We start from the raw sequence: 16,704 nt of genomic DNA on the forward strand, positions 1-16,704 counted from the left end.
TTAACCATCTGTGCACCTACCTCGTTCGGAGAGCAATCCACGCAGCGTCAATGTCAGCATATAAATTTTTCTCTGTCGGTTTTCCAGAACTTGACCCATATCCAGAATAATCATAAGAAAATATGTTACAATTGATCCGTGAGCCTAGTCCTATGTAAAAGCTGCTCATCTGACCAAGATCTACAGCATTTCCATGAGAAAACAGCAGGGTGTACTTGGCATTGGGTGAGCAGCGCACAAACATGCAGGCAATGCGGTTCCCCCGACTGGTTCTAGTCATGAAGCACTCTATGGCATCCCTTTCCCTGGCAGAATATTGCCAGTCTGCGCGTTCTGATAGATGTAGAGTCCAGCGGCTTCCGCTCTCGTCACATATCAGGGTGTACGTTGGATCAGGGGGTAAGAAGGCAAGCTTTGAGGCAATCTTCCCTGGACACGGGGGGCAGCAGAAGAGGCAGCACAGCTCACTAAATGACAGGTTATTCATCTTGATTTCTGTGAAGAAAATAAAAAGTTATGTAGTTTATTATATGACATGGATGATTTAAACTTTAATATCCAAGCTACGTACCCTTAACGACCCATGATGTACTGGGTACGTCATGGATCGTGTGAGGTTAATTCACGCCCCCTGCTGTGGGCAGGCCACGGCGATCCGCGCACATATCAGCTGTTTTCAACAGCTGACATGTGTGCCTGCTAGTCGCGGGTGGAATCGCTTCCACCCGCAACCATTAACCCCTCACATCTCACTGCCAAAATCTGGCAGAGAGATGTATATGCGCGCCGCCATGACAGTGACTTACCCCGCCTCCATCGCAAGTCACATGACATGATCACGTGACTTTCGGTGGTTGCCATGGTAGAACAGGGTCATGTGATGACGCCTGTAGCTAACATGAGTCACTGGAATACAGCTGGCATTGAAAGTAAAGCACCATATCTGCAGATCTCAGCTCTGTTGCTGTGATCTGCAGATAGCGATCCGATTGCTCTGCACTATAGCCCCCTAGGGGGACTAGTAAAATAAAAAAATAAACCTAAAAGTTCAAATCACCCCCCTTTCACCACATTGAAAATTAAATGGTTAAAAAAATAAAATATACACACATTTGGTATCGCTGCGTTCAGAAATGCCCGATCAAAATATAAAATCAATTAATCTGATTGGTAAACAGCGTAGCGGCAAAAAAATTACAAACGCCAAAATTCCGTTTTTTTGGTCACCGCAAATTTTGCGCAAAATGCAACAGGCGATCAAAACGTAGCATCTGCGCAAAAATGGTGCAGTTAAAAACGTCAGCTCGAGACTGAGGCCGAGGCATAGATCCCGAAAAATGAGAATGCTATGGGTTTTGGAAAATTGCGCAAAACGTGCTCCACTTTTGGACAAGCTTGTGAATTTTTTTTTTAACCCTTTAAATACAAGTAAACCTATTCATATTGACTCGACGGATCCATCGCAGATTGTGGAAAAACTGATGCGACGGATCCGTCGTCGCATAATTATTTACACCCAATCTGAGCATGCCCAGTTAAAAAAACGGAATCAGTCGGTGGATTCCGTCATTTGATGGATTACGACGGATCTGTCGCTGTTAGATTTTTCAACGTAGAAAAAAAACCAAACCAAAACGTTACTTTGTCCGTTGTCTCTGTCTGACAGACAAGTTTTGACGGATCCGTCAAACACCGGATAAAACGTGAGGCCATCTGTTGCTAATACAAGTCTAAGAAAAAAAAACCAGTCGCTGGATCAGTTTTTTTTTTTTCTTCAATATTTGATGGATTGTGACTGATTGCAAAAAACTGGTGTGAAAGGGGCCTTAGCCATCAGGATAAAAGAGGGTGGTGCAGCCCCCCAAGGCAAGACTCGATAAGCCAAAACCAGTTTGTCTAGCATACCGGCACTTTTTATACTATAAAGTAAAACCAGCCATGTTTATTTCCATGATCACAGGAGAAGGAAAGGTTTCTCAAGAGTCTGAATATTCTATTGAAAATGTCTGCACCGTGCTGCCCCGAGCAATGGGGAATAAAGCTGAAATCTATGAAGCCAGCTTTGTTCTCAGCAATAGTTAATATGAGGGGTAGGCCTGACTCTGCAGACAACCAGTTCAGTTACCATGACCACGAAGGATTTACTTTTATTTGTATTTTACAGACCAAATGCCATAGGATACAAACGTAAAAATAGAAAATACCTCGACAAACACGTCTTAAGGCTGCATTCTTCTCAGCATGATGGGGAAACCTTGGTGAAAAGCTACAGCTATGAAATCTAATAGAGTCCGCAGAACGCAAGAAACAACCTTGCCAAGCTCAGTCCGGACATAGTCAATATGGCATACATGGAAGGAATGCAGAAAAGAGGGCTTAATATCTATATACATGCTAAACCGGACCTACAGCTAAACACGGCCTAAACGGCACAGGCTTTCCTGGCCAAACCTTTACTCGGATGATAGACCGGTCCTTGCCAAGCTCACCATGGACACTGCCAATGTGATGATATATACAGTACAAGAAAAGAATAGACAGTCGCCAAGGCCCCGGCGGAAGGGCGCGCCAAGGCCCCGGCGGAAGGGCGCGCCAAGGCCCCGGCGGAAGGGCGCGCCAAGGCCCCGGCGGAAGGGCGCGCCAAGGCCCCGGCGGAAGGGCGCGCCAAGGCCCCGGCGGAAGGGCGCGCCAAGGCCCCGGCGGAAGGGCGCGCCAAGGCCCCGGCGGAAGGGCGCGCCAAGGCCCCGGCGGAAGGGCGCGCCAAGGCCCCGGCGGAAGGGCGCGCCAAGGCCCCGGCGGAAGGGCGCGCCAAGGCCCCGGCGGAAGGGCGCGCCAAGGCCCCGGCGGAAGGGCGCGCCAAGGCCCCGGCGGAAGGGCGCGCCAAGGCCCCGGCGGAAGGGCGCGCCAAGGCCCGATCAGGGAGCACACAGCTGCAGGTGTCCCCCATCATCCCGGTTTAATTTACCGCAGCCTGTTTCCAAATGGATCACCCACACCAAGAGTGACTGCAGCACAAAAGCTTGGGGAGGCCATATTGCATAACACAGTCTGGATTGTCTGACGTTTAAAACCACCAATAATACCAAATGTGAATGGAGAACAGATTTCAGATATGTAGTAATACCATACTATTTAACACTACAAAGCCAGGTCCATAGTGAAAGTAACTGGTGTGACAGATATGGGTCATTTATTGGTATTCCGGCCATAAAGGTTTTCATCTCACTATTCCAAGACCTGCACGATAATGTTTCAGGCGTGTCATGTTTTCAGTAAATTGTGACCAGTTTTACAATAAAACAAAGTAGAATTACTGGCATTGAGAATGAGCCATTGATGAGCACTAATATTAGACTCACTTCCCCCAGCAAATTGGCAGATCATGGAAGGTCTCTTTATATTATGTATACTTTGGCAAGTCCTTCAGTTTGTCTACGGTCCTGTTTACATCACATTAGAGCCGTCTGTTTGCACACAATGAATATTTCCTAGTTTCTACCTCCCTCAAAAGTCTTTAGTGTATGCTACTTACAGGTCTATACAGTGGCATACAGTCGCCAGCTTAGGGTTCACTTCTATAAGCAGATTAGAGTTCTGTAATGTCTTCAAGACGTTTTTAGGGCTCCACTACATTCTACTTCCAGTCTCAGCACTTTGTTTCTGTGGTTGGTCCATATAGGCTCTGTATATGGCTGACACCCAAGCTGGTGCGACTTCCATAACTAGTGTCCTCTTGAAAGGACTATCCGAAGTTCACTTTATAAACACTACAGAAACCACCCTCATGACATAGCATAATAAAACAAACATTAGACAGGCACCTACTTGTCGGCCTGGCAGGTCGTGTTTAATAGTGAAAGTGGTTCATCAATATCATTGCTGTGGAGGTACAAAACACGTCGGCCCTCTTGGCCATTGTTCTCACTTTTCTCTGAAGTTCAATTGTCAAGATATACCGTAAGTATTAAGGAGTTCTGCAACTTTCTAATGTTTGACTTCCCATGATTATGTGTTGCAGAAAACTAAATACCCACTTTGAAAGGGAACTTTAAGCCCTTCTTACCTTTCCCAAAATCATTGTACCCACTGCACAGGGGGAGAGGTGTTAGGTCCTCGACTCCAAAGTGAATATTGTGGCCTCTGTAGATTTGCAATGACAACATCTGAGCTGGTGTGTACTGAACTCAGCGATTGGCTGCAGTGTTGTGAACATGACACCGCCACTACAGCAAATCAACAAAAGCCAAATCAGCGGCGGAGACAGCACTAACCAGAAAGGGCAAGTAAAGCTCACGTTTCCCCATACATCATTAAGGCTATGGGGTAAAGCAAGTAGAAACTTGACAACCCCTTTAAACCACAGTAGCATAAGGACACGCTGGTCCAAAAAACTCCTTAAGGGTACGTGCCCACAATCAGGACTTGCTGCATCCTGGACATAGTGGGTCCTGACCTGCGGGGCTGCGAGACTCCTCCGCAGAAGACCGCAGCGGCCCATGCCCATGATCCAGGCGCTGCTCTCTCGTGTTTGTGTTCCTTACGAAGGTCACTTGCGCCTCTGCAAACAATTGACATGCTGCGACTCGGAAAGACGCACCGCAGGTCAGCGTGTGCTGTGGGAAAAACAAGCACAGTGGGCACGGGATTTCTAGAAATTCATCCACTATGCTTGTACTGTACATCGCAGCGTTTTGGACACAGCTGATGTATGCTGCGTCCAAACCGCCACAAATACTGATCGTGGGCACGCGCCCTAAAAGTTACCTTTAAAGTTTACCGTTGCCTGCTAGGCATATTCCAGAGCACAGGCTGAGCTGCTTCTTTATGTTCCTACTTTGCTTGTAAGGGCAAGACATTTTCTTACAAACTTCAAAAGATGTTTATTCAACGCCAAGATCAAAAGTACTAATAAAGCTGCGCTGGCCGGCAGGTAGCTGTGCACTTCCACAGGCCAATGCTGGCTGCCTGTAGCACAGGGTATGCATTACCATGCAGCAGATCAATGAATGCCAAGTCTGCATTGTGCTAGGCTTCTCAATAAATGCTTAGACAGGGGCCCAGTGACTCCTGCAGCCAGTTAGTGCCTCACTGTGAAGAGACGAGTGAGCCGTAGAAGAGCGGCAGTCCGACACCACACCGTATGCAGTGCCGGAATTCCATGACGCAGCATGGCCATAGCGTTACTATTACAAGCCTGGGAAGAGCTGCACGAGGGAGATACTTCTATCACCGTCTAAAAAATAATTATGGATCATATGGGACTTTTCTGGATGAAGTGCACAGAAAACAAAAGGCCTGATCCAATTACACGTCAGCCGTGCTTAGGGACTCCACTACAGATTAGCCATATTAATCCCTCACACAGGAGGCCGCGGTCAAGGGTTTACGTACTGGTCAAATGGGCACGCAGTTATCACCATTTACAATGATAAGCCCTGCAGAATACACAAAAGAATGGTCCACGGAGAGGAACACCCAAAAACTAACCATAAATCCCAGCAATTCCTGCCTCATTGTGTCTCAACGCAGCTAAAATGACAATTCTATAAAGAAATCTTCAGTATGTCTCAGCTGAGCCTTGTGCCAGCCTTCTCCTCATCCGGTGTCTGGCCATGAGGTAACCACCTGCAGCAGAAGTCTCCCTCCTGTGCCCAGCCTATACATGGACAAAATACAGCTATGATCACCGGCTTTGTTAGTTTTTAAGGTTGAAAGACTTAAGGCCATTGAGCTCAACTTGTTAAAGAGCTGATCAGCAGGAGATAAAGCTTTTGCTGCAGGCCTTCCACCTGTATGTAGGTATAGTAGCAAGGTGGAAAAACCGCCAGCAAAATTCCTGTCAATCAAACTAATGTTTCATGGCTGTTACCAGGTTCTAGATAAAACATAGAAGGGGAATAGTACTCAAAGGGAAGCGCCATAATTAATTTATTTTGGGAAAGGGCAAAGGAGAGAGAGTATGCCCCATCCCCAGTAGTGGCTCGCTCATGTTTACAATGCGTCAAGAACACAATACTCTTCACTATATGGAAATAGATGGTCCTGCTGTTGCCATGTCCCATACAGGCAAGGCATCAACTTAGTGATGAGTATAACGTCTTTGTAGATCAGGACTAGATATATGGCTGCGTTGCAGGAGAAATCCAAGTCTGCATCTCAAAGGAACACTAGCAGCTTTAGTCACGATGGTAGGGATCCCCACGTTTCAGAGATGGACTTACCCCTTGTCCTAACTGAACAGAAAAGTTGATCTGAAAAGGGCTCCTCGCTGGGTAGGGCACAGAGTGGGAAGTAGGGGCAACAGCTGTCCAGGATTGTTGTGACATTTCCACATTACTGACCGTGCTATAGAGTGAGGAGCTCTTCTCCATTCTACAATCCAGCAGGCCCCTGTTCAGACAGGAAGTGGTCAGTCTGACCCCGAAACATCCCCAGGAAAACCACTAGTGTTTCTACATTTGTTGTGGTCTAAGGGGCAACGTCTCCCCTTACGGAGATTGTCATGGCAGTGTAAGGAGACTTCTAGGAGCATTGTATGGCCTTTAATTATCCTTACACTCACTGGCATGTTACTCAACAAAACAAGTCACACCTTCTACACTAGAGACCTCCTTCAGCCAAGTTAAATCTCTTGCTTTGCACTGAGGAGAGGCAACATCCCAAAACATACGTCAGGAAATAGAGATTCTGGTTTGGCGTTTTATCCCAAGTCATGTGGTAAGGCTCGTTACAGGGTCGATATTGACTTTTAGGAACGCTACTTATAGTAGGTAGCATTAGAGTTCAAGTCCCCCAACTCTTTGAAAAGATTTAAAAATCCACATTCTTTTTCAAACAAACGTTAATTTCACCTTTGGCGCAGTACTATCTGGTACCGATCTATGAAGGCGTCTAATTACTTATTGTGGAACTCAAGAACGCGGAAACATCACAGAAAGTGTACAGGCACCAGATTGAGGGAATGCTTTACACTTGAGAAGCCAGTCAGACCACAAATTGTATGTTTTAGGAGGCATAAGACGTTTCAAGACATCAATAGAATCAAAGTGGCTAAAAGCAAATGCCTTGCAACAATGGCTACTTGGATTTCTCCAGCTATTCCTGAAGTTCAAACTAAAAACTCAACATGCTGGGAGTTGTAGTGTGGCTGTGGTTTAGTGGTTCTTAAAAGGGTTTTGCTGCTTTCCACAGGTGCAGATTGCTATAAAATCTGCCTAAGGCTGCTTTCACACAATCAGCTGATCACCCGCCGGCCGAGCGGTCAGAAAAGGCGGCCGCCGGCCGAGCGGTCCTGCTGCTGGAACTGAATTTACAGTCGACCATGGTTTTTTACTGAGCGCATGCCCACAGTAAAAAAAACGATTCGCCGCACACAAAACGTTACAGTGTGCGTTCCTACCGTATGACAGTCCGTAAACGATTTATCGGTCACGGGGCGGATGCAATGCAGGGCCATCAGTCACAATCCATCCCTAATAGAAGTCTATGGGAAAAAAAAAAACAACAGATTCCTGCAAAATATTTTGCAGGCTACCATAATTCCTCAAGGCGACGGATTGTGACTGATGCAAAACAACGGAAATGTGAAAGCAGCCTTACTCGCCCTCCAAGAAGGGACAGCACCAAATCTCCATCACTGCTCCAGGTGTCCATTATTGGCTGTAGCGCAGATGTAACAAAGACAGTGCTGCAGCCAATCAGTGAACTCAGCGACTTATGTTAAATTGTGCATAGCCGCTCAGTTATTGGCTGCAGCTCTATAGACACCTGGAGTTTGTGTGTATGAACGGTATGCATAGGTTTACATACATTTCCTGTATATTTTCCACTGTGTAAAGGTACTCATTAGATACAAGTAAGGCTACTTTCACACTTGCGTTGGACGGGATCCGTAGCATTGCGTTGTGTGACGGATGCAACGGATGCGTTGCATATAGTGGCACAACGGATGCTACAGATCGTACAAAATAACGCAATCCGTTATAGGTTATTTTTCCTTGACTTTACACATCTGAGCATGCGCAGTTGTGTAAAGATGGATGCGTTAACGGAATCCGTCAGACGGATTCTAACGGAATCCGCCACCATAGGCGTCCATTATAAAAACAACGGACACCAACGGATTCCTGCAGGTTGCGTTTTTTTGACACTCCGCCAAGCACAGAAAAACGCTACATGCAGCGTTCCATCCGCCCGACGGTCACGTGCGGTCAGCGTCAAAACTGATGCGCCGCGGGACGCATGCAATGCAAAACCATCCGTTGCTATCCGTAGCTAATAGAAGTCTATGAGGAATATAACGGATTCCTGCAACGGTTACCGTAATTCCTCAAGGCTGCGGATAGCAATGGAAGCCGTCCAACGCAAGTGCGAAAGTAGCCTAAACACTATAGATTAACATATCTGCTCCTTTCCACTTATGTGATTAGGAATTCCATACGCTGACTAATGCATATGGGAGGTCTAATTGCCCATGTCAGAAGGAGAGAATGAGCGGGCATGTGGAACTGTGGTATGCCTGATCATTTGTTCTCACTATAGTCAGGAGACATGCCGGTCGTCTGAGCAAGCAGCAGACAACCATCTGGTGTCTGGTCATACCAAAATAAGGTAATTAGTTGTAAAGCCCCGAGATATCCTTGAAGAGGGGCTCAGAAGGAAAGTGGCTGAATGTAAACACGGTCTAAGAAAGAAGACCTGGAAGAAAGTGACTGAATCATTCCCCGGCACACAGACTGCAGCTCGCACATGACTCAGGTAAATAGAATCTCCGCTGTACGCAATAAAGGCTGCACCTGTTTTCCTGAGGGGAAACCCGAACATCAGACGGAGTGCCATTACTCAGGATCTTTTACGTCACTGAATGGATTGATAAGGACATAACGGCAACTTTTCTGGCCTGAGCACATTGAAGCAATGGCGCCAGGCTGCATGACATATCTGCTACATCATTACCTCTTTTCGATTAAGGGGGTTATCGGAGAATAGTAATCAGTCATATTGTAAATACCTTTTATCCCTGGAAAGTTAAAGGGGTTGTCTGATTAATGGCGATTGTCTATCCTTAGGGTACTGCCACACTAAACAACGTACCAGCGATTCCGACCACGATACCACCTGGTCAGGATCGCTTTTACGTCGCTACAGGGTCGCTAGTGAGCTGTCAAACAGTCAGATCTTCCCAATGACGCAGCAACGATGGTTGCTGGGACCCTGTCACATAGCACGGTTCAGATCTGGGATTAGTAACATAGGCGTGCATCTACATTGCCTTTTCCATGCCCCCTCTGCTCAGATTGGTGGTCGTAACTGCGTTGTGACTGGGCAGCCTTTCCTTTAGAGAAGGCAACATAATAGCGCTTCCATCCTTGTCCATCCTACAGTCCCAATGCAGAATGGACTGTATTACGATCTGCTACTACACGCGGTCCGGGACAAGTGAATTCAGCCCTCTGAAATGTACTGCGATCTACAAGCCAGAACAGAGGATGGAAGCAGCCTATCCGAATGCAGTAGCAATCAACGATCGGAAAAGAGGGCGCGGAAAACAACGAAGATGCACGCCTACGTGAGTCGCGAACGAGGTCATTGGGTAAGGTGTCAAACACAGCGATGTGTGCTGCCCTGCGAGAGCCCGACGTCCAAAAAAATGAAACAGAGCAGTGTGTAACGATCAGCGATTTCACAGCAGGGGCCAGGTCGCTGCTTAGTGTCACACACAGCGAGATCGCTAATGAGGTCACGGCTGCGTCATAATACCTGTGACTCAGCAGCGATCTCGCTATGTGAGAAGTACCCCTTAGGATAGGTTAGTGTGTGATCGGTGAGGGTGCGACACCCAGCAGCCCTCAGCGATCAGCCAGTGCCAGCCAGACAAATCAAGCACAACTCAACTATATAGTGGCAGCTCATGGGTAGTGAAAATACACCCCGCCCCCCCCCCACTTGAATCTATAGGGGGTGACCTACAGTACCTGGCCAAGACCACTAGTCCAATGACAGCTGTGCAGCTCCATATTTGAGCAATTCCACCTGAGGTCAACAGAGTAACACCTGATTGGTGGTGCGACACCTGGCACCCTGAACAGTCAGACATTGACGGCCTAAGCCCTAGGATAGGCCAGCAATGTTCAAGTCTTGGACAACAGCTTTAGATCTGCCATCTTATTAAACCCAACTTAGAATGTTAGGAGAAGTACTTGTGAGCATGTGCAGTAGAATGCTCAGCTGCTGAGACCTGGAGATAGTGGGATATTACATAGTATGAAATCTCCAGGGCACAGCAGTAGATTTTTAGTGCACATGCTCACATGTACCTGTCCTAATATTCTAGGACAGGCTTCTGTCAGTGTGACAAGGCTGCGGCCGTAATCCTACATGGTATGGAATCTCCAGGGCACAGCAGTAGATTCTTACTGCACATGCTCACATATACCTGTCCTAACAATCTAGGACAGGCTTCTGTCAGTGTGACAAGGCCTCGGCCATAATCCTACATGGTATGGAATCTCCAGGGCACAGCAGTAGATTCTTACTGCACATGCTCACATGTACCTGGCCTAACAATCTAGGACAGGCTTCTGTCAGTGTGACAAGGCCTCGGCCATAATCCTACATGGTATGGAATCTCCAGGGCACAGCAGTAGATTCTTACTGCACATGCTCACATGTACCTGGCCTAACAATCTAGGACAGGCTTCTGTCAGTGTGACAAGGCCTCGGCCGTAATCCTACATGGTATGGAATCTCCAGGGCACAGCAGTAGATTCTTACTGCACATGCTCACATGTACCTGGCCTAACAATCTAGGACAGGCTTCTGTCAGTGTGACAAGGCCTCGGCCATAATCCTACATGGTATGGAATCTCCAGGGCACAGCAGTAGATTCTTACTGCACATGCTCACATGTACCTGGCCTAACAATCTAGGACAGGCTTCTGTCAGTGTGACAAGGCCTCGGCCATAATCGTACATGGTATGGAATCTCCAGGGCACAGCACTAGATTCTTACTGCACATGCTCACATGTACCTGGCCTAACAATCTAGGACAGGCTTCTGTCAGTGTGGCAAGGCTGTGGCCATTATTTTACAGTGAATACCTCCCCATAAAACAGCTGTGATTTACTAATTAGATATTTCCAATGCCATTACCTTTATTTTTTCTATTCCTGGAGACCCCAGGACGTGTGGACCTGCAGTATGGCCGATCATGTCATGAGCTGTGCCATGTACAACCAGTGCTATGAGAGGGATGTACGTGGATGGTGTGCCAAGTGTTTTCTGGCACCTTATTTGCACAGCCATATCGACGATGGCAGCCACTGAGCACAGCCTAGCAATATTGTAGGGAAGCATTATGAATGGCCTGTGGAATCCCATCACGGCCATACAATAAGTATTTAGAGCACTATCATTATGCCACATACCGCACTAAACATTCCAGTAAACCATTAGTGATATTACAGGCTTGCCCCATGTCCGCAGCGTCACATGTTCAGCTGCAGTCATGTGACCTCAGGAATTCCAGACGCTGGCTCTAATTGTAGAGCATGTCCTACAAGATGTGCTCCAGACATGAGAGGGTGGATCAGCCTGTGCCTACCAGTCCGCCCCCTCACCCCAATCCATGGATACTAATACCAGACGCTCCATGGGGGGAGGGGGCCGAGATACTTCAGAGCTGTGCGAGATGCTGGGAAGACGACAAGGGATTGTAATCCCTGCTAATCCATGCATTGTTTTCTGCAGTCTGTGCTGGAATGGGAAAAGCCCTCACTGGTGTGAAGGGTTAAGAATGCTGCACAATTAGAGGATGGCAGCCATGATTTATAATCACCCTGTAGAATAGAAGTTAGCGTGACCTGGAGCAACCTCAGGCAAATGCAGAGCCTCACTGGCGACATACCACTGGTCACATGGCGGCCCCACTACAATCCCCACCTCCGACAGGCACAGACCCTACAGGGACCCCCCAATCCCTGCAAGGCCCCACTACAATCCCCAGCACCAACAGGCACAGACCCTACAGGGACCCCCCCAATCCCTGCAAGGCCTCACTACAATCCCCAGCTCCAACAGGCACAGACCCTACAGGAACCCCCCAATCTCTGCAAGGCCCCATTACATTCCCCAGCTCCAACAGGCACAGACCCTACAGGGACCCCCCCAATCCCTGCAAGGCCTCACTACAATCCCCAACAGGCACAGACCCTACAGGGACCCCCCAATCCCTGCAAGGCCCCACTACAATCCCCAGCACCAACAGGCACAGACCCTACAGGGACCCCCCCAATCCCTGCAAGGCCCCACTACAATCCCCAACAGGCACAGACCCTACAGGGACCCCCCAATCCCTGCAAGGCCCCACTACAATCCCCAACAGGCACAGACCCTACAGGGACCCCCCAATCCCTGCAAGGCCTCACTACAATCCCCAGCTCCAACAGGCACAGACCCTACAGGAACCCCCCAATCTCTGCAAGGCCCCATTACATTCCCCAGCTCCAACAGGCACAGACCCTACAGGGACCCCCCCAATCCCTGCAAGGCCTCACTACAATCCCCAACAGGCACAGACCCTACAGGAACCCCCCAATCCCTGCAAGGCCCCACTACAATCCCCAGCACCAACAGGCACAGACCCTACAGGGACCCCCCCAATCCCTGCAAGGCCCCACTACAATCCCCAACAGGCACAGACCCTACAGGGACCCCCCAATCCCTGCAAGGCCCCACTACAATCCCCAACAGGCACAGACCCTACAGGGACCCCCCAATCCCTGCAAGGCCCCACTACAATCCCCAACAGGCACAGACCCTACAGGGACCCCCCAATCCCTGCAAGGCCCCACTACAATCCCCAACAGGCACAGACCCTACAGGGACCCCCCAATCCCTGCAAGGCCCCACTACAATCCCCAACAGGCACAGACCCTACAGGGACCCCCCCAATCCCTGCAAGGCCCCACTACAATCCCCAACAGGCACAGACCCTACAGGGACCCCCCAATCCCTGCAAGGCCCCACTACAATCCCCAGCACCAACAGGCACAGACCCTACAGGGACCCCCCCAATCCCTGCAAGGCCCCACTACAATCCCCAGCACCAACAGGCACAGACCCTACAGGGACCCCCCCCAATCCCTGCAAGGCCCCACTACAATCCCCAACAGGCACAGACCCTACAGGGACCCCCCAATCCCTGCAAGGCCTCACTACAATCCCCAGCACCAACAGGCACAGACCCTACAGGGACCCCCCAATCTCTGCAAGGCCTCACTACAATCCCCAGCACCAACAGGCACAGACAGGCACAGACCCTACAGGGACCCCAACCCCCCCCCCCCCCCCCCAATTTCTGCAGGGCCCCATTACATTCCCCAGCTCTGGCAGGCACAGACCCCACAGGGACCCTCCCCCCAATCTCTGCAATGCCCTATTACATTCCTCAGCTCTGGCAGGCACAGACCCTACAGAGACCCCCCCCAATCTCTGCAAGGCCCCATTACATTCCCCAGCTCTGGCAGGCACAGACCCTACAGGGACCCCCCAGTTTCTGCAAGGCTCCATTACATTCCCCAGCTCTGGCAGGCACAGACCCTACAGGGACCCCCCAGTTTCTGCAAGGCCCCATTACATTCCCCAGCTCTGGCAGGCACAGACCCTACAGGGACCCCCCAGTTTCTGCAAGGCCCCATTACATTCCTCAGCTCTGGCAGGCACAGACCCTACAGAGACCCCCCAGTTTCTGCAAGGCCCCATTACATTCCCCAGCTCTGGCAGGCACAGACCCTACAGGGACCCCCCAGTTTCTGCAAGGCCCCATTACATTCCTCAGCTCTGGCAGGCACAGACCCTACAGGGACCCCCCAATCTCTGCAAGGCCCCATTACATTCCCCAGCTCTGGCAGGCCCCTACAGGGACCCCCCAGTTTCTGCAAGGTCCCATTACATTCCTCAGCTCTGGCAGGCACAGACCCTACAGAGACCCCCCAGTTTCTGCAAGGCCACATTACATTCCTCAGCTCTGGCAGGCACAGACCCTACAGAGACACCCCAGTTTCTGCAAGGCCCCATTACATTCCCCAGCTCTGGCAGGCCCCTACAGGGACCCCCCCAGTTTCTGCAAGGTCCCATTACATTCCTCAGCTCTGGCAGGCACAGACCCTACAGGGACCCCCCAGTTTCTGCAAGGCCCCATTACATTCCTCAGCTCTGGCAGGCACAGACCCTACAGGGACCCCCCAATCTCTGCAAGGCCCCATTACATTCCCCAGCTCTGGCAGGCCCCTACAGGGACCCCCCAGTTTCTGCAAGGTCCCATTACATTCCTCAGCTCTGGCAGGCACAGACCCTACAGAGACACCCCAGTTTCTGCAAGGCCCCATTACATTCCCCAGCTCTGGCAGGCACAGACCCTACAGAGACCCCCCAGTTTCTGCAAGGCCCCATTACATTCCTCAGCTCTGGCAGGCACAGACCCTACAGAGACCCCCCAGTTTCTGCAAGGCCCCATTACATTCCCCAGCTCTGGCAGGCACAGACCCTACAGAGACCCCCCAGTTTCTGCAAGGCCCCATTACATTCCTCAGCTCTGGCAGGCACAGACCCTACAGAGACCCCCCAGTTTCTGCAAGGCCCCATTACATTCCCCAGCTCTGGCAGGCACAGACCCTACAGAGACCCGGTTGTATGGGGACTTTCCATGACAAAGGCTCTGGTGAGCCCCCCTCTAGCACTCATTCCCAGGACTGGGAGCGGGGGAGGGGAGAATACAAAGGAGCCACCCAGGGACACTGGGATCAAGGCACAGGCTGCTCCAGAGGAACAAACACTGCAGCCCGGGTCACAATGCCATCCATTGTGCCTGCAGCAGGAGCTATGGGGCTGAGCACTGCTGGAGCGGCTCCAGAGGGCACGGCCTGGGGAACAGAGTCCTTGGGAAGCGCTGCGGTGTATGGTGGCGCTATACACAGTATAAGTTACACCTCAGTATAAGGAGACGGGACCCTACAGCAGGAGACCAGCTGCTGAACCAGTCACGTGACGGCTGAACATGGCTGATAACAGGGAATCACTCATGACCGTGTACAGCAGTGCCTAGCGCTGCTCTGGGGAGAGCCCTCGGCTGATGGGCTCACAGCACAGGACGCCCCGGAATAGTCAGGGCCATGCTATATCGCCACTAGGGGCGCCACAATACTGACCTGCGGAGTGCGGAGACAGCGGCTGCTGCGATCAAGGCTCAGGCCTGGGCTCCGCTCAGGGGTCTCTGCGTGACGTCACTCACACTCAATGACGTCACTGCGGTCTTCCTCCAAGCCCGCCGCTATGCGTCATACCCAGGAATGCTGGCTCTCTGCCGCTGACATGCGATCGTTCACTCGTTCCGCCGGCGCCGCAAGTCAACAAGACGCTGGCTGTGCTGTGACGCCCGTAAAGTGCCAGCTGCAGTGCGACGTCTTCACCTCCCGGAGAGAGGACAGTAATGAGCACGCTGTTTCCGCACAGGCGCTGCCGCAGTGGAGCAGACGGGACGCCGCAGCGATAGCAGCAAGACTCAGCACCGAGTGACCCGGGGGGAGGAGTCCCCAGGCGCTGCTGATGCCGCTGCTATTATTAGTGGGCGGGGCACTAGCGCCTGTAACACCCAATAAGAACGTGAGAAAAAGGGCTACGTCACGATATGAATCCAACCAATGATATAATTGGTGTTCTGGCTTGTCATCCAATCATAAAGCGGCCTGACTGTGATGGTGAGCTAAAATAGGCTTCTAACATAAGGAGGCGGGCTCTGTGCTCAGATTGACGGACAGGAGTTTAGTCCAATAGGAAAGCGCTCACAAGTACGTGACTGGCCAATTACTGAATCTACCGTGGGAACCGTGACTACGGAAGCTCGAGAGGGTCAGTGCTACAGCATGAGTTCTCAGAGGGGAAACGTGCAGCGCTCCCGGCCCCAGAAACACCGGAATGTGACGGTTTACAAGAACGACAAGTATGATAGCAGCTCCAAGACCAAGGTAGTGTCAGTCCATGGTGGGTGCTGTATGTAGCGGTGCTGGTGCCCCCAGGAGTGCACGTCCGTGTGTGATATACATATCATGTGACGCCAAGTCACAGCATAATGCCCAGCGATTCCATGTAGCGGCCCTATACATATTACAGGCAGTGCGGCTATGGGCCTCATAAGAAGTAACCCTTAAGTGGTGTTCATGCTTAAAGAGCTAGTTCACCCCTATTTATTACTGAGCACAACCATATAACATTGAGAAACAAGGCTTCTCTCAAATACCTTGTGTTGCCAATAGTGCCTGTGTGCGGCGCTGTGGTCCGCCTGACCTCGGATCCATTCCAGTGACATCACCGCGGCCGGCCCCAGTCTCCCTGAGTGAGCGGGCTGTGGGCGGAGTTTCCCCGCTCGTCACAGCCCAGCATCATTCTGCTTGCGCGCTCTGCAGTGAAGGAGGAGTGGGCAGGAGAGAGACGCTGGGCTGTGATGAGCCGTGAGACGCCGCCCACACCCCAGTTAGGCTACTTTCACACTTGCGTTCAGCGGAGTCCGTCACTATGGAGAATAGCGCAGTCCGTTAACGCACTGCGCTATTCTCCATAGACTTGTATGGACAACGCACTGTAACTCTGGCGTCAGCGTTGCATCCGCCGGACGACGCAGCGTCGTTATTTTGACGCTGCGTCGGGTG

General features: G+C 50.7%; 2 protein-coding genes across 2 annotated transcripts in view; one reads left to right on the forward strand and one right to left on the reverse strand.

Moving 5' to 3' along the window:
• Positions 1-15,623, reverse strand: part of ABHD17B (abhydrolase domain containing 17B, depalmitoylase) — a 28,342-nt gene extending 12,719 nt beyond the window's left edge. The window contains exons 1-2 of the mRNA XM_075317950.1: positions 15,208-15,623; positions 21-495 (exon numbers count right to left, since the gene is read on the reverse strand). Coding sequence (XP_075174065.1) covers positions 21-487 — 467 coding nt within the window. The 5' untranslated portion in view covers positions 488-495; positions 15,208-15,623. The remainder of the gene's footprint in view (positions 1-20; positions 496-15,207) is intronic.
• Positions 15,624-15,860: 237 nt separating this feature from the next.
• The window catches only part of C1H9orf85 (chromosome 1 C9orf85 homolog), a 58,116-nt gene continuing 57,272 nt past the window's right edge, over positions 15,861-16,704 (forward strand). The window contains 1 exon segment of the mRNA XM_075340085.1: positions 15,861-16,023. Within this exon segment, the coding sequence (XP_075196200.1) occupies positions 15,922-16,023 (102 nt within the window). The 5' untranslated portion in view covers positions 15,861-15,921.

The sequence above is a fragment of the Anomaloglossus baeobatrachus genome, chromosome 1 (assembly GCF_048569485.1).
Source record: "Anomaloglossus baeobatrachus isolate aAnoBae1 chromosome 1, aAnoBae1.hap1, whole genome shotgun sequence".
Lineage (NCBI taxonomy): Eukaryota > Metazoa > Chordata > Amphibia > Anura > Aromobatidae > Anomaloglossus > Anomaloglossus baeobatrachus.